The following is a 26,404-nucleotide window of genomic DNA, read 5'->3' as shown; positions in this document are numbered from 1 at the left end:
AACTGCAGTTAGTGAGAAGGGTGAGGAAAGGGCTGGCTGTATTATTTGTTTGCCTGTATTTGAACAGAGTGATTCCCCAATCTTGGTCGAAATGTGAGATTCTGCTGTTAAGTGTGCACTTTTTTTTTTTTTTACGGTTTAGACAGAATCTTGCACTGGAAAGTTGTCTTTTAAATTTCAGGTAAACAGAAAATGCTTGTGAAAAGTGACTGCGAGAGTGATTTATGCTCATGACAACACTAAATAAAGACAGGGTGGGATAACTTTTGACATTGACACATTACTTTTTTACTCAGTGTTTACTCTAGTAAAGCTCTAGAAGAAGTTTCTATACTGTACAATCCAAAACAAGGCAGGTCTTATTTGGCTCTGTAACTGTAAGAAAACCCTTAAGATTCTTTGTTATAATGGATTCACACTTTGTAATTACTTGAAATCATGCGTGGGTAGACGGAGAAAGCTTGTGTTTGAAGATTTGTCACTGCCTAATAACAATATACATATTTTTTTTTACGAAATTATAAAAAGATTCTCTTTTAAAAGACTTTGTATATTGGACCCTTTAGGCTTCTCATACAGGCACAAAGCAGAACTTTTTACAATGCATGTTCCAAATGAATGTGATTTTGTTTCATTATTATGCACGTCATTATGTCTGCCATTTCAACAGTCAACAATCACCACAAAATTTGATTCAAAATTGACATTTTAGGTGTCTGTACAGTAGATCACAAAAAAACAACATAATTCTTCTATAGCAATTTGTACCCTCAGATAATTGCACAAAATGTCACATGCTCAATTGTACAAAAAGTCAAAACAACACGCAGCCCACACAGCATTATGTGCACAGGCTCTGACAGAAAGTGTGTCTTTGCTGAGTTCTGAGTCATTTCCTTCAGTGCCAAATGGTAAACAGTGCAATTTCCAGCCTCCCCGCCGAGAGCTGTCACTCCGCCTTAACTGGTGTTATATTAAAATGCTTCATAAATTAGCAGTACCTGAGGCATAAACCGTACAGGAACTGGATGTGGTCTTCAGCAGCAGCAGACATTAATTGGAGCAAATATGTGTCATACATGGACATATTATGTATGATGTATTTCTCCAGACGCCGCCAAGTGTAACACTGACCCCTTGTTAGGCTCACGGACATGTTTCCACTCACATACTGCATTACATCCAACTTGTTACAAGTTTTTGTATTACAGGGCTTTTTAATGGTGCCAGAAGTGGTGCTCATTCAATAATATACTAAGCGGACAATGCTGTGAACCAGTGTCATTTTTGAACCTTTATTGGAGTGTTACAACCACACAGAGGAACATTTACAATGTAATTTTCCTACCTGAGTTTCTCATCTTTGAATCACATGGAAAGATTTGGCTTCTCTAACACATACGGTGAAATGAGCTCCATCTACTCAGCACTGATTGAAGAAAAAAAGCAAAACAAAAAAGCAAATAAATCCTCTAGAAAACAAATTCACCGATTTACCTTCCAAGGTGCTTGGGACTTACTTATAACCTGAGTCAAAAGTGTATTTTGTCCATAGCAAAATAATCAAACCTATTTTCTCAAACAGTACCAAAAACACAAACCATTAAAAAAGCAACTGGCATTTGACAAAAAATCTCACATTTATTTTATTTGTTAAACAAGTGTTGAACTTTACATCAGTCTTTAGTGATGAGCCCCTTAACATGTTTACATAAAAACATGAGCTACAGTACGGCATGTATACCAGTGCTGGAAAATATTCACACATTTCCCATTCATTTTTTGGAAAGATTTCAATAAATAAATTGTCCAAACCCAGGCGGAAGAACTACATTTATGATGAATAGAAACTTTATTGTCAAAAGTTGGTTTCATTTCAGTTGCGCTTGCCCATTACTCTGCCATGACTGTTGAAAAGATCTATTTCATTCAGAATTACACAAAAAACTGTGCAACGCATAAATGTCTTTAATTGGGTTTCTGTATTCCCGTTCTACTTAAGTAATGTCACTTTGGCAAAATCAAATAAACACATTTCAATGGGCGATATCAATGGAACTTATTAAGCAAAAAACACTGTTCACAAGTGGAAAAAGTGAGTATGCATCTTGTAATTTGTTGAATCCTCCTTGTTTTCATCAGCCTTTACGTTCAAACATACTACCATGAATGAAGTGTTGGAACCATAAACACATTGTATAACACATGTGCAACTTTTACACAATAGTCTCTCAAACGTTAAATTTTTCAATTAAAAGGTTTCTTCATATTTACGTTTTCCCATGAATTTTTATTTTACACTAGCAATACAACAAAATATATATTTGAGCCATTTTCCTTGACAACAGTTCAATGTACAATTGAGAAAATATAAGGCCAGGGGCTTGATTGCTAGTGGTTATACAATCCAAACTTCACGGTGATGGGGAGCGACTCTGGGCAACCAGGACCTTATATTCCTATTATAACAGTCTGATCAGGAACATTTTACAAACAAACATAGTCCATATCCCGGTCCAAGGGTGTCATTTTGTATACAATACAAAACAGGCTTCGACGAGGATGTTGGGGAGTGTATGTACAACCTTTTGACTGGTAAACTGCTGATCTGATGTAGCCATTAATATTTTTTTTTGTGTTTTTTTGTACCTTAACTTTTTCTCAATAATTCAACAGCAGCAGCACATTTAAATACATAGTTGGCTTGTCTCTTAAAATTGAAATTTGACTCTGCATTTTATGTACAGTCTCTTTAAAACTTTGCACTGCCATTGCTGTGCGCCAAGTCTCTTGGTCTGCAGGAAAGGTAGGAAGAGTGGCGTGTTTGGGGAAACGGGGGGATGAGGATGGGGTAGAGGAGGTTTGGAGTTGGCTAGCGTGTATGATGGGGCTTCTAGGCTCTCTTTAAAAATAAAATAAACGCTTCCCTGGCATCTCAGTGTGTCCTCCAAGAGGTCAGGACTGCAAAAGAGGAGAAAGAGGAGGAAGTTTGGGGATGATTTAAATACATTTAAAGGCTTGTCACTAACTGCATCTGTCCTTCCCGTACATCTCCTTCAGGGATACAGCCCTCCTTAGTGATAGGAATAATGTAACCATCACTGTTCCCTCGACTGATCTGGTAATAGGCTTGGAGCTGGTGGCCAGCCCCTAAGTTAGGCATGCTCTTGTAGTAAACGTCCTCGTTCTCGCTCCTCTTGGAGGGGGACAGGTCCTCCACCACGTCGGGGCTGCTCTCGGGGTACGGAGAGTCCCTCAGATTAGGCATACTAGTGTACAAGGAGTCTCTATTTGGGGACTGCAGGCTGTCGTCAGGGTCGGTGGCTGTCAGCTGGCTGACAAAGCTCTCCACTCCCCCATCGGTCCTCACCTTCTTCTGGGGTGCGTACAGAAGCGAGTGAGTCCGCTGGGGGATGAGCGGAGCCTCCAGCTCCCGCTGATGGTGCAGCTCGAGGCCCGTCGTGTCGCCCATGTGCACCAAAGACGAGGCGTCGGCTACGATAGCGTCGTCTTCGCTGCTGCTGCCGCCCACCACCGTCACCTTGGGCGGAGCCCGCTCCGCATGGTGGTGACGGTGGTATTGCTGCGGCTGCTGGTGGTGGGGCTGATGGTGTAAACTGGGGTGCTGCTGCTGCTGCTGTTGGTGGTGTTGCTGTTGGTGGCTCTTGTTACAGGCACGCAGGTTGTTGTGCACCAGCTCGGAGATGATCATTTTCTCGAAGGCAGCATCGTCCAGACTGAGGCCGCAGTCCACTACCTGCACACTGTCGCCAAAGTCCCCATTGCGGAGCGAGTAGCTATTGTTAAAGTTACCATTTAGCGGTAGAGTATCCATTGCACTTGTATCCCTCACCGCATTGTTCAGTGAGTGCCCTAGAAAGAGAGGAACATGTGAGGGGATTTTACATTAGTCACCACCAAAATAACCATGTAAAAAAAGAAGAAGAAAGAAGTTTAATGCTGTTTAGGATGCAGTTTCACACAAAAAACTCAAGTCAAATTAAGCCATGCCACTACTGTAGTTAGGCACAATCGTTAGAGAACATACAATATATGCATGCATTATATGCAATGAGAAATCATTTTACTTTCTCGTTTATGGGAATAAACGTGTTACTTTCCCTTTTAAAAAGTCGTTCGACATAAGTTGAACAATGTGCATTTAACTCTGTCACAACAGTGACAAAGCAATGAAAGTGATCCCAAACAACATTAAGAAACAAACTGAAACAGTAATGACCATCACAATACACACAGCAAAAGTATATGGTCACAGGTATGTAGCCACAAACGGGCAAGCTACAACATATATTGACAGAATTTCTAGCAAGTAAGTGGTTTGATGTGTCGAGGGAAAGAAAAAGACAGCGATGGGAAAAGATGACATAGACAGAAAGGGAAAGGAGTCATGTATCAACATGAGACAGCCATCTTTGTTCTCACTACAAGGGGAGGGGGCCCACAAGCAGCACTCCCACATCACCACACACAGCAGGTGAAAAGACTCACTTTGGACAACTCACATCATGTCTGTCTGCTCAGGCTATCTGGTCTAAGAGCAGCTGATGTACAAAAGAAAGTAAAATGATTTATTGTAACAAGATGAAGAAGAATCACTCAAAGGAACAACAAAAAGTAAAGTAAAACTCTGCAACTTAGTAAGAGCAAGGGTTCAGCAAATTAAATCAACAAGCATTAAAGAGCTTTTTTCTCCTTAGAATTAAATGCCAACAGCTCGTTTTTGGGTCCGTTTGTGTTTTTCAGGAGGGGGCGGAAGGGGGACTTTAATTGAGCGGGGATATAGTTGTGTTTACGTTGGTACACTTTCTTTCCATTAGTTGGCAGCTTGTGTACCCAAAGCTGGCAAAGGTCAGAGCTTGCCCGCAGCCCAACGCTTGGCATCCGTCACAGTGACAGTTCCCAGTGAGACCCCGCTCACTAGCAGAACAGCTCAAGAATAACACAGCCGCTGCAGAGGTCAGACGCAGTCATGTTAGGAATTTCTCTAAGCATGGGGGTCATGGAAATCAGCAGCCAAAAGAATAAATATTAGTTGTGCTATGACCGAGCGAGGGTGAGAAAGGAGAGAAAGGAAAAAAAAACTGTGCATCAGCCACAGCCAACACATGCTTGCTTGCGCGACAACAAATGTAACACAAAAAAAAAAAAAAAGAAGAAAACATAAGATGAAGATTAATGGGGATTTCAAGGCGACGCATGCTGTTGTCCAGATAAGAGGGGTGACTGTGATTTGCAGACACACCGGAGACGTGTAAAAACAGTGTAGACATCACAGGGCGTATTGGAGATGAGAGGAAAGGGAAATGACAAGAAAGTAAAGAAGGAGAGTGAGTGAAAATTAAACAGCTGCTGCCATGACGTCCATGTGTTTTGTTTATGCATGCTAGGAGGCAATTTGGTGGCCAGACAGGTGTTGTCTAGAAAGCCTAGGACAGATGTGAGGGGAATACTACTGGACACTGAGACTGCTGAATGCCACAGGGGGATGGACATTTTGGGAGGAAAAACAAAACAAAAAAGAAACAAAAAAAAACCAAAAACAACAAAACCTCGTCTCTAATAAATATTCCTTTCTGCCGGGGAAAAAAGCAACACATTTTTTTTGGTCTGTTAAAATCACAAACTTAAGCAGAAGAGAGAGAAGCAGAGTAACTGGCATTTGTGATAAAGCTGTCAGATAGTAAAGATTACTTGAATTGACTGAAGGAATCTGAAATAGATCAAATCAAAAAGGATTTTTTTTTTCTTTTTCCAGAATAGAGTAGAATTTGGGTAGATAAATTTTGTGAACCGCTTGCTCACTGAGTGTGTGTTAATGACCTAAAGTAAACCAGTGATTGTGCCAGGGTTTTTGGTTGTTTTTAATAAGCATGCTGAAAAAAATTTACATTTGATAGGCAAAGTTAAGTTTTACTCCCATACTTGTCTCTCTGTAGGTCACTAGAGGGAAGCACAAGGGAAAAGCAGAAAACATAACAGAAGACGCCATTTCAATTTCCAAGTAGCACACACAATCACAGCACAATCTTTACAGTATGAAATCATAAGAGCTTAAATGCCATGTGCAATTGAGATATAGTGTATTTTTTGAAGTTTGTATTGGTATCAGCTTCAATTAATTGCTACCTATAACCAAATATCTCAATCTTATTAAAATAAAACTTAATGCAAAAGCTGCATTAAGCACATCTGTATTAAGAGACTAATTAATTTTGCTTGCAGTGTAACATGCATGCTTTAAGGGGAAAGCTCCCTCTAAAAACACACCAAAAATAACAAATTGCATTAAGATCATGATAAATTCAGGAGCATAAATCTTAATAATCATGCAATTTAGACTACAGCTTGGGGTCTACAGCATAGTTTACACTATCTCAAGGCAGAATACGTAGTATCTCGTTCCCAGCTTAATCATTATGTCCCATACAGCAGTGAGTTTGGATAAGAGAAATATGAGAGCGCAGAGGGTGGATCATGATGAATCACAAGATTCTCTCTCACGCAAGCACACACGTGTGCATTCTCACACACAAACACACACACACACACACACACACACACACACACAGACACACACATGCAGACATATAAACACTGTATCTATCAACCATTTGGGAGACAATGATTCAGAAGGAAAGGCGATACTCCAGAACATTCTGCTCTTGATAAGGCCTGCAGTAAACTCAAGTGAAGAGACAGGAGGGAAAGAAAGAAAGAAAGCAAAGAGAGAAGAAACAGAGAGAGAGAGAGAGAGAGAGAGAGGGAGAGAGAGAGAGAGAGAGAGAGAGAGAGGCCTGAATGTAGGTGAAAGTGTTAAGTAAGCACACCTGGCGAGTTAAACACTGGAGCCGTGGGGGTGTTACATACGACTGTCTCAGCCAGTAAGGTGTTATAAGGGTTGTTAGTGCCTTGTGGTCGAAGAAGAGGATTTGTTAGTAGATAATTTCCCGTCATTCCTGGAGTGGCAAGACAGAAGAAGAGCAGATCAGTTTGGAGCGCTCCGCGGACAGAGATCGAGGTGTTTCATGGAGAAAAGAAATAAAGGAAAATTTCACAGCAGGATTTTCATTGAAAGTAGTGAGTTTGTCTTTTGAAGGATGTGGTGTCATCCAGGGCTACTGGCAGAAATATCATGAAAACAGAGTGTTTGTTTTGAAGTTGAAATGCAGAATAAGGTTACTGAAGCAACTAGGGAGATGCGAGCAGTCAGCTACTTCTGGATATGGCAGAAAGTTCAGCGTTGCCTGGCCTCCTTCACATGTCCACATCTGATAAATTGTCTGTTATCTATTATATAAACAGCTGCATGTAACTGATCTTTCAACCTTTTCAACCACCAAATTCTCAAGGAAGTCTAATTTGAAACCACTGCGCTCATTATTGCATCCTGTCATCGTTATTTTTCATGTTTACTTATTATTTGAATAAACATCATTCTTCAAAAACAGCCTCCTCAAGCCTTTCTGCTTTTGTGCAAGGGTTTATCGACTGAACCGGGTTCAAACATAAAATCCCACCCACAATAGAATGCAGAATCCCTCCGAGTTTAGATATCAAAAAATATATTTAGACAAAAAGAGTTGGCCATTTTCTTCCAAACCTCATCTTCCAAGCGTTTTTCACAGCTAGTGGTGTGTTTTGGGGACTTGGGGGTATTTCCAGGGCCATTTATCACCTGTGCTAAATGCCATCTGGGACGTCGGGAAGTCTCCCAGGATGTGTTTAATGACAGGGAAGCACTTCCAGGAGATAGAGCCCTCCTTTAGTGCACTCGTCTCAAGGGTAACTAGGCTACTACAACCCAGTGATCAATATCCAACCTTTACATTAACATCTGCGGGGAAACTGTAAAAAAAAACAAAAAAAAACCCCTCCCTCTACATTTTTATCGATGTATCAGCCAGTCACAATGTGTTACAAACCCCTAGGTGTAATGTTTTACCTTGTGGGAAGTGGCAGCAAAAAAGAAAGTGAGGGCGAAGAACGGCAGAGACAGGAGTTGGGGAGGGAGGAGGAGGAGGAGGAGGGGGGGGGGGCGGGGGGTGAAGTCAGACTACCTCAGTGTAACCCCTCTTCCCTCGCATGCTTGGAAAGCCATTTCAGAAGAAGCAGAAAGCCGAACAACACACTAAGCACTCCGGGTCAGCCAGAGTTGAACATCATCTTCTCATCATCATATTTGTGCTGCGACTAAATAATAAATGACAGTTCTTCCCCCCCCTCTTCCCTCCTGAATCCCCTCATGAAGTAACGGAGGTCACCTTATATGCCAGGCAACAAATGGCCTCTCTGCGTGTTAAGGCGACCAAGATTTTTCTAAAATAAAACTCTTTTTTTTTACTGTTTTCAGTTTTGCCCATGTTTCCCCTGAGCTAGAGTTTGAACTTTGGATGGCCAGCAATTAAATAAAAAATGTTCTAGCCTTGCCCTAATTTGTGACTGACGTTACCGGCCAGAATGACGGCGCACAGAGTATTTGAGGATGGATTTTCGTAATCCTTCGCTGGCAGAACAGGGAGACTAGACTATAGGCCTAGATTTTTTTTCTTCCTTTTTTTTTTCTTTTGCGCACTGCTCTGTCTTTTCAAGCTTAGAGCATTTATTACAATTCCCAGAGTAGGACCCTCTACGGCTGTGTGAAATCATTGGAACTTGAAGGAGGTATTTTTAGCCCGATGATGAAATGTGTGCATATGTGTGCATGTGAGGAGAGATGAGGTGTGAGACTGACCTTGGTTAAGGGTCGAGGTGCTGTTGATGTCACCTGAGATAAAGGAGGACTCAGATTGCTTTCTTACGGTGTCATTCCACATTCTCCTGATACGACTCTGTCAGGTCAACAAGGGACAGTCATTAGGACTTTTAAACAAGCCCGTTCACCTTTCAGATCAACTTTCATTACGTTTTTCTTCATACATTGTATACACTATTATCACTCCACACTTGCCCACTATGATAGAGTGAGGCAAGTGTAGCGCTAATGCTCATTTCCACTGTATGTAACCTTCAAAACTAATTTTATTGAAGTTAACGTTTCACTACGTTTGCACTGCAGCTCTGGTCGTGTCTTGCATAAGGTTGGAAGTTAACTTGGAATCCAATATGATAGGGATGTTTCTGTATAGGCACAGTACATCTGGAGGTATTGTCTACTAAGGTCTATTTGCCTTTAATAATAAAGGGATAAAGCATATATCATTTTTGCAATTTTGGCTTTCCCCATGGTAAAATGTGCTTGCAATGCTCTTAAAATAGTGCAGTACTATTTCCCATGCACATGACGTTAGTGAGAAAAAAAGATAAAAGCAAGTGCTAAGGGGGGTAGAGCAGAAAAAAGGTACTCATGCAGTACAGTAGAAGCTGCTTGTAAAATGTGGGATAATGCTTGTATGTCTTGATCTACCTCTGTAGTTAAAATGCACAATATGCATTTTTTGAGCAACGTCTACGTGCTTATGCCAAAAGTACATTTACACATCTAACTGCTTAAACTTTGGCATTCTTAATAAATGATCTTTCAGTGGATTAAACATTTCAGTGGACTACCCGTCCTTAATTTAGACAAAAATCAATGTCAATTTGTCTGTGTTCCTCTCTGAGAGGAACAGAGAGAATGCACTCCTGGACTGATGAAACAGAATTTGAATTAGAAGCAGTTTGCTGCGCACTCACAGACCGGACGGAGTAGTACTTTGCAATGCTGACAAAGACATGACTTGGCAAAATGTTGTCTTATTTTACTGTATTAAATTAAGTCCTGCTGCATCAAGGTGGTGTGTGTGTGCGCAGCAACTTCTGTGCTCCTCTCTGCCTTGACGTTTGGATGAGGCTTTGACTGTATGAGCGGGCTGGTCTACCTGTGTACCAGAGGAGTAGCGTGCACTGGTCCTCGTGGTGGAAGTCTTTGCAGAGTTGTGTGAGCTTTCAGTCGGCAGCCCTCCGCAGCAGTACGTGTGGCGGAAGCACTTGCTGTACTCTTTGCGGACCTGTGTGAGCAAACGGCCCAGTGTTTACATACAATGTTGACTTTTTCATATGACTTAGCCAAGATCTTCAGGCGGGCCTATGTTTGTTTTTTATATCAGCGTGAGGCGCTCAGTGAATTCTGCATGCTGCTGCAAAAGTCTGGCCGTCACTGCTGCAACAAACCGCGTCCCTGAAGAGACGGATACTGCCTTTAACCTTGGCTAGTCTTTGTGCAGAGTAGTGCGAATAACAACAAACTCACTTTTTTCTGGAGAAGGCAATGAAAGATGAAGATGAACATTCCTTGGAAGGTGTTGAATATGGTGAAGAGGTACGCCATGACCACCGAGGACTCGTTGATGAAGAACAGGCCGAAGGACCAGGTCAGACCCAGCAGACACAGCAGAGCGAAGGCACCCAGGACCCAGGACCTAAAGGAGAGCCGGAAACAAACACAAGCAGAGGACGAGCATGAGAGGGATTCGATATTCTGAGAGAATTATGACTGGGATGTGTTATCACCTAAAACTATGACAAGCGGAGTCTAGCGAGGAAAAAAAACAGAGTAAACCAAGGGAATCAAAAACACTGAAACGTCAACAAACAAACATACGCCCTCCTGCTGTGTCTTCACTCCCCCCCCCCTCCCCCCCACACCCCCACTCCAAGCCAAACTCGAATGCAGGTCCTGGCTTCAAAACAGACAGGAAGGAAACCAAACTTGCTGAAAAATGGTTTTGTGTAAATGCCATTTTTTAAAAATGTGCTTGAATGAGTGAGCACATTTTCTACGGCATAATCAGAGGACACTTTTGGGCAGCATGTTCAAAAAAAAGACACAAATTGGGCATTATGTTATCATCCATTTGAATCTTATACTCTACTAAAAATATGATCTTATATTCTATATACTAGAATATGTATTTCTAGTTTGCTTCCACAACTGGAGAACTAGGGAGATGTGGAAAGAGTTAAAGGGAAAAGGAGATTCCCCGCCTGGTGTGTGAAGGTCCTGTGGAGCCTCCAGACACCGGCAGAGGGTCAGAGTTCAAAGTTCAAACACACAAACAACGACGACAACAAGACGGGACAGCGAGATGACGGACATGGAGGAGGTGAACGGTCACGAGGACAGAGCATGGCTAGCTTTGGAGCTGAGGTTTTGGAAGGAATGAACGGGCAAAACAAAGAAAAAGAGAAAGAGAAAGAAAGAAAGAAAAAGAAAGAAAGATGAGGGAAAGAAAAGAAAAGAAAGAAAAAAACGAGGAGAGAATAAACTACAGGCTGACGAGAAGACTTCTGGGCAACATGTCCTTACTTGATAAACGGTTTATTATCTTCATAGCTAGAGAGCATGATAAGCGGGAAGAGAGAAACACAATTAGATCAGAACGCATCACAGCGTGGGTTAGTCGGCATTTGAGTGAGATATCTTCAACTTTGATCCAGGGGAAATTACGGGAGGCAATGAAATTAAGGGTCTAACAAGGACTGAGAGTTGTGTGTTTGGCTGTTGATGATTCAATTACAAAATTCTGTGCAAAGCATTCGGTCAGAGCAAACACTTCGTCTGTGGTCGGATTTGCATTTATGCTATGCGTGGGTGGTGCAATGTGGGTAAAATTATCTGAGGTGTGTAGCAGAAGCTTACCCAGGCAAATCTGTATTATAGTAGCCGTCACAAACGCGATAATTACTGGTGTGGATCACAGAACAGAGAGAAGAGGACAAGACAACGATAGGAGAAGAGAAAGGAGACGGTGTGGGTTAACTTTCTCTTGACATGCAACATGCAGCGACACTGGTGCTACGCCGACTTTCACACCAGGTCAATGGTTTGGACAGCTTTGCCGCAAAAAAACATAAAACCAACAAGACAACAGGAAATAGCAGACAGTTTATTTATACACCGGGTATTTATGCTGTATAAACAAGCCAATGACAAATCAATTCTAACATCCGAGCACAAAAAACACACCATTCGAAACGCTACCATGTTGTGTAAATGGTGTGGCGGTTTTCTTGATAAGGGAGTAGTCCATCTCAAATAAACCAAGCAGTCTAAATAAGCAGAATTTGACCATTCTTCCTGATTACATTTCACCACGGTGCTGTAATGCTGAACACATTCATTAAGGAAAATGAAAAATAACAAACACTGGTAAAAATAGTTGCGCCGCCGCTCCTACGCAGAGTGGGAGTTCAAATACGATATATAATGGTGTAAACTGGCGTGGAGCTACGCTATCGAAAATAACTTTTGAAAGCAACAAAACCGTATATCCACCCATATGGAATTCAATCTGCGATATAAAGCAATAAATATTCTTTTCTCCCCCCGAATGCAAACAGACAAATCAGTGCTTCGGAAAAACATTTGCTCTCCTTCCAGAAGCAAAACACTGTTGAGGCTACTGGGAAAGCCTAAACTTGTCAGAAGGGTAGGGTGGGGTGGGGTGGTGGTCGGCCTGGTGGCGGTTGTATTGGGGAAGGAATTCTTTTCTGGTTTAAGAAGCTGGGAACTATAAAAAAAGATTTGACTTGTTCCACCGGGGGGGGGGAAACACACATGGTAGCTCTTCTCTTCCACTGCGCCCCGCCCTGCAGACCTAACAGTGCATAGTTAAGTCGCAGTCTTAGAGTGGTGTGTGTCATGCCAGTGCAATTCTGCGGCCGGTGGCTTGGAGCTAAACAACAAAGGACTAAAAGACGGCTCACAAAGTCAATGTTGTCATCATTACAGCACGGTCATGCCATAATTCTCATTCAAAAACCGCTGGCCTCTGTGTAAAATTTGAGATCTCTGGAGTCAATTGGAATTCCTCTGGTAAATGTTCCGTCTGGACAATTTAAATTTCTACCACAGGGAAAAGAAAGATACTCTAATGTCACTGACAAGGGCTAGTCTGGTAGTGAAAGCAAATTCGACTTGAAAGGGGGGAAGAAATAATGCATTTTCTCATCAAAACTTATCACGTCAAAAAACATTACCTCAAGAGTAAAACAGCCAATGCCTTGTGACTTTTTCCTCGGGGCGGTGGCAGAACACCACCAACAGTATATTGCTGATAAGCATGAGAATGCAGGGTTTTAGACGCTTTACTTACTTTATATTCTCCAGTCGGCTGGAGTCTGGTTTCAGGGTGGTAGAGTGCTTCACCATTTTGTACATGGTGATGACCAGGAAGATGAGATTCAGCTGTCAAAACAGAGTAATAGCAGGGTTAATGGATGAAGATGTATGACTCAAGATATAGTAGACAGAGAGAGGGGGGGGAAAAAAACTGTTAATTTGTCTATAAGTATTAAAAGAGGAGAGCCTTCAAATCTCTGCATGTCCACAGACTAATCCAATAAACATCTATCGTTCCAGCCGGGCTCAGACGGGCCGACTGGCGCCAAATTTAGTGTCATTCTATATCAATAAGAGCATGGAAATGCATTAAAACCCATCACAGTACAAAAAAACAGCCACACAGCAACAGTCTGGCAAAGTCAGAGGGGAATGAAAAGTAGCAGGGGAAATAGGAGACCCTCTTGTTGTACAAAACAACTGCATATCATTTTATGCACATAGTGAAATATTATAAGGTATAACCAGCTACAAAAGGCTTGAGGGAACATAGTATATTTTCTTCGATTCTTGGGTGTGGAGGGAGAGCGAGAGAGAGAGAGAGAGAGAGAAAGAAAGAAAGAAAGAAAGACTCATATGCCTTTCCCTTTCTTTTTTAATGTATTAAATCTTAAGGGAGCCAGTGGCACATATCAGGTGGAGACAAGGATACTATGTGCCGTTTCTCAGAGCATTTACTCGGTACCTTAAAAATCAATACCATGATTTAGAGACACATAGGCTGGATGGGCCAGCAAGGAGCCGCTCCAAATAATTTACTTCAAAAACATTTATTCTGGGGCAAACCAGTCTCTGACACACACACACACACACACACAGCAGACGAACCAGACTGTGATTTTGTACTGCAAACTAGATGTGTATAAATAATTCCTTAGAATACCTGAATATATGTATAGAGAAACTCAATGGCATGTGGTTAACAAAATAACGCATACAAATAAACACACACAACACTATTCACTATTCTTTCTGCAGAGAGAAATCTGAAAGTGCAGACTATTAGCTATTCATTTCAATTGATTTTCCTGGTTAGCTCCATGAACAATGCTTTTCAATAGTATCATTTTATCTTTAGAGCACCAAAACATTGGCAGGAGAAAAATGGAAAGGCATTGCCGGTATGAGGGCATGAAATAAATGAATGCCCTTTGTGAGCTGGACTCAGACCGTGGCCATTCACTCTTGAGCACAAATTCTCTGTGTTCTAGTGCACGCTGCTATCAAAAGACTGCCTGTGATCAATACATCACCCCTCCCCATGCAATCAACTGCTGGAGCCGCTCACAATAACCCAGGCAGCAAAGGAGAGGGAGGTTGGAAAAAAAAAAAAATTCTGAAATCGTGCAGCTTCTTTTATATCATGGACGGCACTGATGCTGTGTTTTGTTTCGCAGCTATCAGCCATTATTTCTATCAGCCGCCTGCATGAGTCAGACAGCGGGGAACGGGGGAGGGGCAGGAGGGTGAGGACTTTTGAAAATCCCTTTCACACAGCCTGGAGTGGTGACATGGATCCAATGAGACAGAGGAGAGGGACACAGTACTTTAAAGTAACCTAGCAGCACGGCACATGTTCCCACCCCCACCGACATGCTTTCTCGGCCCTTCCCGGGGGAGCCCCAGTTACCTTGCAAGAGCGGAGCTGCCTTGCCTCTATCCCTCACTCTGTCTCTCTGTCTCTCCCTCTCTGAATCATCACTGCAAGCCATGCAGAAGCACCTCGCCACAGTGGGACCGAGGAGAAAGCTTTTTCTGAAGCGGAGTGTGTGTGTACACACTGAACTCCAAATGAACTGGAGGGGATGAAATATTAAAGGTGCAGATGGAGCTGTCCAGATGATAAGAACTGCTCACGACGTGTCATGATCCACGAGGCCTTGTGTTGAAGCCATCTCAAGCATACTAATGGCTCCCCCCACCACTCATTACTTCCATGTTCCTCTTTCATGGAGCTAATACCCCCTGTGCCCAGAGACGGGGCAACCTCTGCCTAAGAACAGGCTCAAAGTGCCTTCCACCGGCTTCCGCTTTCAGTCTAGCATTTAGGACCTGTTTCAGCCAGGAGCGGAAAAAAAAAAAACAACAAAAAAAAGAGAAAGGCAAGGACGAGAAGAAAGGTGATGAGGAGAAAACAACATTTTTTGAGCACATTTCTTTGAGCATGACCGCCTCGGGTGAGACCAAAGTTACCCGGCGTGAACGTGGTTTGGGTGGCCAGACAGGAGCAAGGCGTCTGGTGTCACCGAGTGTGACATAAGCAGCATTGCTTTCTCTCCCTTGCTCCCGCTCATGTGCCGTTTCTCCTCTCCCTCTCCCTGTCCCTCATTGGCAAGGACAGAGCCAATTTGTAGAGAAGCCAGGGTCACGGATGGTGCAGAGGAACCTTGCTCCTGCACGCTCCCCTGAGATGCCCCTTTCCGTAGTACTTTGTCTTTTCTTGTCAATTGTTGCAAACAGAAAAGCGGCGCGCGACGCCTGAGCCGATGTTGCAAATCCTCATTCCTGTCGCACATTAGCTCTGCTACAATACATCAGCTCCTCACGGGGTCATGATTCTATCTCTCAGGTCATCACCACCGGGATCCTGATCATCATCTCCACCGCAGACACATTTTTCATGCAAATCATTATGGAACCAACACGCGATTGGAAAACAATGAGGGTCCAATTTAGGGAACGAAAACATATTCCTGTGTGGCTGACGGAGCATTTGCTGAGACAGGGAGAAATGTGCTTTTTTTTTTTACTACAAAGTTAGCTTGTCCTCTATTATTTCCAACTGAAAGGGCTTTTTTTATTCTATTACCGCACAGACAGAGAGCTGTATTAGATCTTTACTGCGAAAGCTCATAGCGGTCAGCCAGTGGTGAACGGAGACTCGGCCGGGATTTGACACGGGTGCCTCTTCTCTCCAGTGTGCTTTCAGTGTGAGTTTGGCGTTCAACAGAGGTCACCGCATCTATAGATACTAACCATTAAGCTGGATAATGAACACAGCGCTGAACAAATATTACTCAGCCTCGCTGCACAGCGGCAAGGCAAGTTTGGAGCGGTTCCTCATCCCTTGGTGTGCATGGGGGGCAAAGCAATACATGGCAGAGTAGGCTGAGAGGATCTGTCTGAGGAATACCACCTGCTATTTCTTTTTTTCTTTTTTTTTTTTCTTTTTGCGTGGAGAGGTAAGACTCCCTCAGGTCTCATTCCTCTGAGCCTCTCTGATGGAGCGGGAGATAATAATGTCATGACCAGTAAATAATTGCATGCTTCAATGGCACATATGTCAATATAATATGCTGTATGTCCTTCACCCCTGACGGTCCTTGACCAAACAGAGAGGTGCCTTTGCTTTCTTCTTCTCCCTGACACCGTCATCTGCTATTTACTACTGGAGGACATACACACACGCATACACACAGAGAGAGGCTGACGCAGAGGAGGAAAAAAGCAGCGATAAACCCTAACAGTGCCATCTTATGTGCTGTAGAATGCACACCTTGAGGCCATTTTACAGCTTTTTGTTTCAACCAAAAATGGAACTTGAAAGCCATTAGGCAATGTCTGTGAAACTTCAAGGGAGCTGTTGTGAAAATGCAAGGTGAAACTACATTATCAAATCCTTGTCAGCTGGTGAGAGGCAGGGGGAATATGTTGTATGCCTCAAAAATCTGTCTTTGGCGTTAAAATAACCTGCTATCATTGAGAAGAATCTGAGCAAAAAAAATCATACGCTCGCTCTCTTCATTCAGTTCCACTATCTCACTTCTTTTTTTTCTCTCTCTCTTGCATCTCTCTTTCATCTGTCTCTCTCCCTTCCTCACTCTCTGTCTGTCACTATAAGCTTATTCTCAGGAAAAGAAAATCGACTTACCATGATGATAAAGGTGACAGGTCCTATGAAGCTCCATATGAAGTGATTGTCCACACTTAGCCAGCACCTACGACACAAAAACACACACTTCAGCTTGGGAAAACACACACTTCCTAAGACAAACAGCCCTATCCGCAGACTCCTCGAGCCAAATATCAATGGAAGGAAATTAATTCTGGGTCAAAAACGATGACTCATGACACGGAGAAGATCATTTTTAGACAATAATGGACTTGGAGTGCTCTCAAAATCCCCCGCACAAGTTGAACATTAACACGGTTATACAAAACAAAGGGAAGACCCCAAGTAGCCTCGCTGGATAGCTGGGTCTTAGCTGAGATATGGCCATTAATCTACGTAAAAGGCTTTTTCTGCACAGTGCTCTTCTCTTTAAAGAGAGCATTTACAAACAAGAGGTCACAGGAGGGTCTTTGAGCAGAGAGGCATTAATGTAGCCGCGGCCCCCTGAAACCACAGTGTTGAGTCTGTCAGCCACTTTCAAATGACATAAAAAATTGAACAGCTGCCCATCCCAGGCAGAGGAGCTCAAATGTTTTGGTGTAGTCTCCAGGGATGCACAAAAGGCGCTGGCAGAAATGATGAGTAGATTTCTTTTCAAAAGCTGCCACACACAGACACAGTAGGTAAGCCCACACAGTGCAGCATCCAGGGCTTACGCTCTGCATTTCCAAGGATTTATCCAGAAGGCTTCACTCACGCTTTCTTGGTCCCGTAGCTCCTGTAGTCAATGGCTGCGGAGACGCCGACCACGATGGCGGGGAGGAGGTATCCGGACACGTAGTAGTACTTTTTCCGTGAGTATTCGCTCTCAAAGACCTCCACGAGCATGAGGTACAGCTGCACTCCCTCCAGACACATCCAGGCGAAGGAGGCCAGGAAGAAGAAATGTAGGATCCCCGCAATGATGGAGCACCCAATCTGAGACAGAGGAATTATTAGACTGATTAAAACAACTGAGAGTAAACAATGCAATCATAGTTTCAAAAAACTTGGCAGATCTTTGAGGTAAAGTGGTACAAATCTGATCTAAACATAACAGTGGAATCCCACTGAATACATTCACCGCTGCCTTTTCCATTCAGTTGAACACATCTCAGTGAAACTGATGAAAAGAACTTTTAAAAAGTATCACACTTCCTTAATAAAAAGATAATGAATATTCAGTCACCACATGGGGTCTGTCGATGCGCAGGTTTAACCTTCCAGCGATACAGGGGGAATCTAAATGGCATTTGCATTGCAAGGTTAATCAGTAGGTTTAATTGTCTGTGCTATTTAGCATGTGTGCTTGAATCACGCTGCTCAACAGTTGAAGCCTTGATTCCCAGCTGTATGCACAACATTTATGTGCTACACAAAAGCCATTTCTCACCAAAAATGTGCTCCAACTCTTAGGTGAAAAGGGAGAAGAAATAAAGAAATACAACAGCGTGGATGCTCTAGTTTCTGAGGACAGTGCGAGCCATGGCAACTGTGGCTTTAAGTGAGAAAGGAAAAAAGACCTGTCGAGTGGGAGACACGGCCCCTTAGTAATCTATATTAATGGTGCTGTCTCACTCATGTCATGTCGGGGACAAGCCGAGAAGGTTGGAAACAAACAATGCTTAAAGTCTCATCAATTTCACATCGGAAGGGTCCTTTGTTTTGTTTTGGGGGGCGAGAGGAGATAAAGTGAGACAGGGAAATGAATCAAAACCAAATCAATAGGGTGCAATCGTTCCAGCTTACCCTGGGTTCCGTCATATCGATACCAATTAGGAATATTAACTCGGCGATGAAGAGATTGATGCACAGGTTCTTGTGGATGGTGTTGCGATCGCTCTGCAGGCCCCGGAAGAAGCAGAAGGTGAAGATGCTGATGGCGAGGCAGACGAGGGACACCACGATCCCCACGCGAGTGATGACGGTCAGAAGCAGCTCATGCACTCCGTCTTTACCCTGGATGGGGGAGAAATAAACGATAGGGCACATTAAAACGTCTGTTTGTCAATAGAAAGAAATGAAGATGTCCCACTGCTCCCACATCTCAACTCCAAGAGCAGGGGTGGAAATACTGCCGTTCTATTTCTCACAAGACACCAAGAAATAACTGGTAACCAATCAGAAGCACTGAAGCCAGACAAGGGTGATAAGTGCTGCCAGCAGTAACTATTTTTTGTGTTTTTCAAAGGTAAAACGTCAGGACTCAAGTTTAGATTTGCATTTTAACAAAAATAGGTGCTACTAAACAATATATATTATCAACTTCTGTACCAATAATACTTTTGTGAGGATAGGAGATAAAGAAGATGAAGATAATGAAGCCATTTTTCTCAGTTTCACCATCTGGTCTTATGCAGCTACTGCCCTTTAGCTTTGTAGGGCAGAAAGAGTGATAAAGCACAACTGGTTGGGGAGGATAATCTTGTCCAAAAATATTGAAGTCAGCTTAAAAAAATATTATTATTGCTTAAAACAAAGGTAAAACACTCAGTTGCATGTTTTACATTGTTAAAAAAAAAGTAAAATGAACCAGAGAACATTCCGTTTAAATCTTTCCACTTTCATGCAGTGTGGGAACGTTCGGCTCTTCACCGCCTTCTGCTGCACCTGTCCTTCTCACAGTCACCCACTAGCTTGCTTTTTTGGCCACGCTTCTGCTTTGCTGAGTGGGAGCATGAGACATGTGTCCATCAGATGGTTATGCAAAATTAAACGGCTAACGAGGACAGCAGCACTGTGCCGCATTGTGCTCACACTGTTGCCTGAACAAGTCCGTAATTGTGATAGCGACGGTGCGGTGTGTGTCGCGGTATACTGGCCAACCCCTGCAGGGAAGAGAGAGTGGGTTGCACCCTCTCAAAAAAGGGAAAGTCTCATACTGTTTCTGCAACACTTAAAGTAGCTCCACGCACACCGCAACCTTGCAACGCTGCCTTTTAAGCCTTGTAAGCCCGAAAACAAGTATCTTTTGGGTTTGCTCGTACAGTACGAGCAACGTCTTAAATAATGTAGTTCGATTTAAAAGGAAACATAAGTAAAATCAGATACACACAGAGAATATATAAAGAAGAAAGTATGGAAGCTACATACTGAGATTTCCCGGTGTGCCATGAGGATGGCAAAGTTGGTGAGGTGGCTGCAGGAGCAGGTGGTGTGTGTTTTATTGGAGTCCAGGAGCTTGCAGCCTTGGGTGGACCAGTAGCCCATCATACTCCTCTCAGAGTAATTCCAGAAGGAGCAATTGGAGTTGAAGTAGTGCTCCATCTGCAGATAACAAGAGATATGGTTAAGTGTCCAAATAATTGACTGCCTGAAATTGAAGTACATGTAGAACACAGAGGCCATTTACCCCCTACTCATACAAAGTATTTCCCCGCACTGATATGGATGAGGATTTTTCACTTCACGGCTCTTATGAAGCAATTCATATGTTGTATCTCATTTGGCACATGCTTGCCAAATCAACCGAGGCATGGTCGGGTATATGAGGCCTTAATAACAGAGAAGGATAATTGTTTGACGGCATGTCTTTGGAATTGCACAATTTCTCTGATAAAGAATGGAGTCACGCATGGCCCTCTGGGAACTCTAGTGACAACTTTAAAAGACGGAAGATAATTGGTGCTCCAGTAATTTCATCCTAGATTGTACGGCTAATCTAGGAGTTAATTTCCCCCACTATAAAAGAAAATGGGTATCATTTATATCCCAATGTTGATTAAAGAATTAGTTTTCATTAAGAATTCACTTAGGTTCTAAAGACTCCTTTAATTTGATGTTCAATGACTTAAATAAACTGCCGACTGACCTAGCCAGGCATTTACAATTCAAATTGCAGATCTCTGTCTACTCTGGCTGTTCCCTCCTGGTGTTTTTTAATATGACCTCTCCGTTCACTCCGGCGGGGACACTCACGTCAATGTGCTCCAGGGTAAAAACCACCGGGTCATTAATGAACACGCGGCTGGATTCTTTGTTGATTGAGGCGGCGATGATGTCAGAGTTGACCGCCACCGACACGTTGCGCCCATAAGCCTCGTTGGCCATCTTGATGGTGGCGTTTTCTGTGCCGAGGAACTGGCCCAGATTTTTGTACAGCACAAAAACCAGCTTGGCAACTCCTGGAGTGAGAGAGAGAGAGAGAGAGAGAGAGAGAGAGAGAGAGAGATGAAGACAGACAAAAGAGGATGAGAAAAACAAGCTTCCAAGACAAGCAATGGATGTATAGAAAAACTGTGGTAAAAAATACAAGATAAAAAAAAAGAGGAGTAAAAATGTTAGAACAAGAGATTCAACAAGGGAACGGCGAGAAAGACAGAGAGAGAAAGACAGAGAGAGAGAGAGACAGAACACTTCTAAGTGGGGCCTGTCATTTTTTTCGGCCAATATCACAGTGCTTGGGGTTTTTCGGGATCAACTCCTTTGTGGTGCTCCCTAACTAACAGCACCGCCGAGTAATCACGCCACATTGTCAGTTTTGACAGGCAGCATTGGCAGACCGGTTTGACAGACTCTTCACCTTTTCACAGACACAGGAACGGGAACAAAAGTCAAAACACAACCCTCCGTACACCTTCACAATCTCTCGCACATGGAATAAACACTCCATCGCTCTGTGAGTGACAAGAGTAATGGCGTGAAAGTTCTTCTTTCTTCCCGCATTTCTTTCTTTCTCTCTTTTGTCGTGTCTGAAGGAGCTTACCATTGCGACTGTTGAGCTTGACAGTATTGGCTGACAGCTGGATCGAGATGCCACCCTTGCTGGATTGTGGGAATTTGAAGTCCTGGACCTGGCCGTCGGTGCTGAGCACATACACATCCAGGACTGGGGAGTGGGGGGGGGACAGATACAGAGGTTGGGTTAGAGAAAGATGAAGGGAAAACGAAAGAGCAGAGAGAGAGAGAAAGAGAGAAAAGTCATTACAGACTGTTTGATACGAGGGAACAAGAAGGAAACAACAGAAAATGTTTATACCAAGGCCTTCTTGCTGACATTCCTAACTCTAGACTGAAGTGTTGCGGAGGCCAACGCACACAGCAGCGATTCAAACAGCCAATCTAAACAACAATGAGCTATAGAGTAAAAATGCCAGCACCAAGGTGATCATTTCATTCCTACGAGTCACATAATAAATGAGTGGATTTGTGAGTAAAACATTTGAATAAGACACCGCAGAGAAATGAAGAAAAACAAAAAATAACACCTTCCCTCCCTTGTATGCGCTAACAGCTGAAGAAAAAGGGAAAAGGAGGAGGAGGCAGTGGATAAACAATGTTTGTCTCCACAGCAGGCTAATGTTCACATTAATGTATAGAGTTACAAGGTCCAGACGCATACATTTATAAACTAAGCGCGCGCAATCAGAGAATCCAGTCTATTTAATTGTCTGATATTCATCACTTTGTCAGTAAGCGACTCGTTAAACCTAATATGCTTTATTTTTCTGTTCCCTCGAGGTTTAAACGCATATTATGAAAACAAAGTCCTTTTTTATGCGGCGGCCTTGTTTTCCCATCATAGTTACTCACTTCTTCTTTCAGTGAATTGAAAATAATCAAATTAACTGAGCTCGCATCAACAGAGCACGCTTGTTGTTTGCTTTCTACAAATTCTGTTTTACTTACTTATGTTGTCTGAAGGAACTTTGACAATGGCGGGCTCCATTAGATTGTCGGCAAGGACAAAGGCTCCTTCCTCCAAGGTATCCAGTAACATGGTGGCTGCGTGGGTTTGCTCCGTGCTGTTCATGTCTTGCCAGGACTTCAAAGCTTCTGGCCGTAAAAGGTTATCCACTGTGTCCACAATGGCCTGCGTCCCCCGAGAAAAAAACAAGAAAATAGATAGGTGAGTAATTCAGGAAAAAATAAGATGCTTACAAGCTTAAGCAGCAACATGCAAACAATAAACTTAAATAAAGGGAAATGTGTTGAGCTGCCTCATTGGGATGATGTGCATGATGAGGAAATCCATATTAAGTCGAGAGGTAAATTTGTTTTTGTTGACCGTATAAATGACAAACAAGGACACTGTTGGGCTTCGGCTGAATTAAAAAATAAAGCAAAATAAAGCGTCCCTCCTCCACAGGGAGTCACAGCACACGGTCGGGTGCAGAACGGCGTCGCTGGAGCTGCTACAGATTCAGTGTCTTTCTCAAGGACACTTCGGCGGGACAGACACTCGGGTCACGGTGTATTGAACCTATCAGGACTTTCCGATAACAGGATATCAAGAGATAACCTGCTGAAGGTCCTGGTACCAAAACCCTGTTCTCAATAAAGATGCTCTAAGTGTAATGTTCAGTAGATAGCGTGTGGAAGCTTTTCCTTGCTTTAATTTTCGACTCACAGTCTTCTCCTACGCACCAGTCACCTCAGGTGTGGAAAAGCTCTGCTGTTCGATAACAGGATATCTCTAATCACTTAGTCACTCTGCTAACAAGACCAGAAAATGATTCTAAAATGTTCCTATGCACATTTAGGAAAGCAAAACAAAATATATTATTATTATAACTGATCTCATTGAATTATATCCTTCATACGGACATTTTTCCAGCCCCACATGTTTCGGCCGTCTGAACGGCTCTGGACAGACAGAGGAATAAATGGGCGTAGGATCCAGACGACGCTGGTATTTCCTCAGGAAATAATCAAATCAATGTGTCTAATCAGGTAATCAATGTCGGGGCCGGCCGAGGGAAGGGGCGGGGGTGGCTAATGCGTTGTTGCATCAAATATGGCAGATGTCAGATACTGCTGACTCAACGATCTCTGTCCCAGATCCCCTCTCATACTGTCATTAGTCGCATAAATACTGTCATCTACATCGACCCGCCTTCCCTAACGCTGTAGCTCTCCGTCCAGCCTTTTCCCCATCACCACCTTTGACTGGAGATCCACGTGCCGCGAGAAATATGCCATGCGCTGGGACATTAACACCAAAACAGATGATGTGACATTTTGGGAGAGGGAATGTAACTACATCTTTTTCCCTTTCCCTTCCCCCTTTTTACGAGCGCATGGCCGTCTACTGGCTAATTAGCTCGATCCATTTTAATACCCTCCCGAAGGAGCGATCCGGATTGGGGGGTGGCGGAGGGGGTGACATTGGTGGCAGGTGGAGGACACTGATCTCCCTAATGGTTGAGGGATATATATGGCCAAAATACTGTGATGAGTGGGCCCGGCCTGGAAGCATCGGAGGAAAAAGGACAAAAAATTGGTTTGACCCGGCTAACCCTATTAACCAGATAGAGCTAAAGATTTGTACCTCTAATTTATGAAACAAATGAAAACCAGTGTCCTTGTGAAAGAAGTACCGCAATTTCTATTTTACATGCGGTGAAAGGTCAGGTGATGGTCCTTGAAGATAAAAGCTTGAATAAATCACAAGTGAACTGAGTTTCACTCTTGATGCAATATTCAGGAGGGTTTTTTTATATTTAAGGGAGCTCTCAGACAACAGCAAAAAAATTGCAGCAAAGCAGCAAATCCTTCAGTAAATGAATAATGAGAGGGAGGTAAGCATGTTTGAGTTGTGGTGTTATGTATCCAGACATGTGCAATCTTGAATAAACAATAAGGAAACGTGAAATGGGGAAAAACAGAGTGAGAAACAAAATACACCACTGCTGTAACCGCAAAGAGAAAAAAAAACAAAAAAAAAAACACACTTCATGAAAAGAAGTCACATTAGTAATAGCTGATGGCTTCTCTTTGACTTAGAAAGCACTTTGGGTACAACTGTGGCTGTGTGTAAGGCAATTACTCAAAAATGCAGGAAGCACAGGGAGGAGGGAACAGAGTACATGATAGTGCAGAGGGGGCATGCTGCCGAGCTCGGGCCGGGACGGGGCGCACAGCACAGGGATGGAGGTGGGGAACGGCAGCAAGCAGAGTGGAACAGTCCAGTAGCAATACCTTCATGTATGCCCTGCATGTCCTTTCTCGTTTTTGAAGCTTTTTCATTAGAAAAGAAAAAGAACAGATCAAACACAGAGACACACAATTAGCAAATTTCACGAGCTTGAGTACAAGGCTTTTTAGAAGCGAGGTCCTGACTGACTGGCGGACTGAATGACTGGTCCGTCCACTCCCCCTCGCCCGCTGCACTGTTTCCTGTGCTGCTGGCTTGCCTACCTGGAGGTCGAAGAACAAAAGCTCTCCGGCTCACATTCATGACATGCTGTATTTTCCTCTCAAAGCCTCCTGACACATCACAGAACTATTAGCCTTGGCAGAGCCAAATTACAGCCATTACAACAAATGTACAAATACTGCCATGAATACAGATCTCTTGCTAGCCTGAAATAATATAATTGCTTTTGTGTTTTTTTTTCGCTTCGCTGTTTGTCTTTCTCACAGCTTTTCTGACTTTAAAAAGAAGGGGAGAGATGGGCAGACTTCATGTCAGAAACAATAACAGCTCCACTGCGGAACGGCGTATTCCCTTTTGCGCTTCGCACTTAAAAGCATGAACATGTCAGTGAAGCACCTAAATCGTCTAACCTTGACTAAGATAGAGAGACCCAGCAAGAGAGAATTGGTTCAAAAATGTCAGCAGTATTTATCTTAATATAGCGCGGCGCGTGATAAAGAGAGAGGGGTTTTGTGCGGTGGTGGTTATTTTGGGCAGACGTGAGACCCGGCTACCTTGTTGAAGCTGCGTCCTGCAGAATCCTTCTCGCTGGGCCGGAGCTCCTGCAGCTGAGCGTCCAGGATGTCGACCAGCTGCTCCATCAGACGCACCGAGGAGCTGACGTCCCCGGCGAAGATGGGGCCTTTGGTGTGCTTGGCTAACTCGTTGGCCAGGTTAGCGGCGTTTTCACCGCTGCGGATCTGCAGGGGGAGGGAGAGGATCGTGTTCATGTGAATAGAGCAAGACGGACTTAGACGGCTCTTTTCAGCCCTGTTCTGACATCAAACCGCACTTGAATGAGCGCTTGCAATGGCAGACATGAAGAGTGGGTTTATTATCTTTTTTATGTACAAAGGGAAGTTGCCATGATGGCAGTTGATAAAAAGGACACAGTACGGCAGTCTTTTATTGTGCGCTAAGGTACAAAACAGGTGCTTTACACAGCGAGGCACCTTAGACAGCTCCCAGCTATATCTGCTCTTATAATCTATGGCACGCATGCTACGTTTTCAAGAGATACACTCCACTTAGAAGGATGAAAACAGTGAGGTAGAGCAGCTCATACAAACCTTCTGGGCGACTTGGTTCACCCAGTGGGAGGTGCAGTTGCTGAGATCAGGGCCCTTCGGGTGCCAGGCCCCAGTGGAGAGGACGCATAAATAGGAGGCTGTGCCTGTTAGGGAAAACAAGAAAGGGATAGTCAAGTTCAATCAAGTCAAGGCAAATTTCCTTTGCCACAGCCCTTTACAGATCAACAAAGGACATGAATACAGAT

At 43.3% G+C, this 26,404-nt stretch overlaps 1 protein-coding gene across 1 annotated transcript in view; it reads right to left on the bottom strand.

Annotated features, from left to right (window-relative positions):
- Positions 1-1,833: 1,833 nt before the first annotated feature.
- adgrl2a (adhesion G protein-coupled receptor L2a) overlaps positions 1,834-26,404 on the bottom strand; it is a 94,645-nt gene continuing 70,074 nt past the window's right edge. Inside the window, exons 7-23 of the mRNA XM_078285448.1 lie at positions 26,199-26,302; positions 25,644-25,829; positions 24,912-24,950; positions 22,620-22,803; positions 21,697-21,819; positions 20,910-21,115; positions 20,085-20,258; positions 18,741-18,950; positions 17,710-17,930; positions 16,992-17,058; positions 13,095-13,186; positions 10,250-10,418; positions 9,879-10,007; positions 8,753-8,849; positions 6,849-6,977; positions 5,944-5,961; positions 1,834-3,873 (exon numbers count right to left, since the gene is read on the bottom strand). Of these exons, the coding sequence (XP_078141574.1) occupies positions 3,011-3,873; positions 5,944-5,961; positions 6,849-6,977; positions 8,753-8,849; positions 9,879-10,007; positions 10,250-10,418; positions 13,095-13,186; positions 16,992-17,058; positions 17,710-17,930; positions 18,741-18,950; positions 20,085-20,258; positions 20,910-21,115; positions 21,697-21,819; positions 22,620-22,803; positions 24,912-24,950; positions 25,644-25,829; positions 26,199-26,302 (3,011 nt within the window). The 3' untranslated portion in view covers positions 1,834-3,010. The remainder of the gene's footprint in view (positions 3,874-5,943; positions 5,962-6,848; positions 6,978-8,752; positions 8,850-9,878; positions 10,008-10,249; positions 10,419-13,094; positions 13,187-16,991; positions 17,059-17,709; positions 17,931-18,740; positions 18,951-20,084; positions 20,259-20,909; positions 21,116-21,696; positions 21,820-22,619; positions 22,804-24,911; positions 24,951-25,643; positions 25,830-26,198; positions 26,303-26,404) is intronic.

Source organism: Centroberyx gerrardi, chromosome 9 (genome assembly GCF_048128805.1).
Source record: "Centroberyx gerrardi isolate f3 chromosome 9, fCenGer3.hap1.cur.20231027, whole genome shotgun sequence".
Lineage (NCBI taxonomy): Eukaryota > Metazoa > Chordata > Actinopteri > Beryciformes > Berycidae > Centroberyx > Centroberyx gerrardi.
The sequence above is the reverse complement of the archived record's forward strand: the minus strand, read 5'-3'. Positions and strand labels throughout refer to the sequence as shown.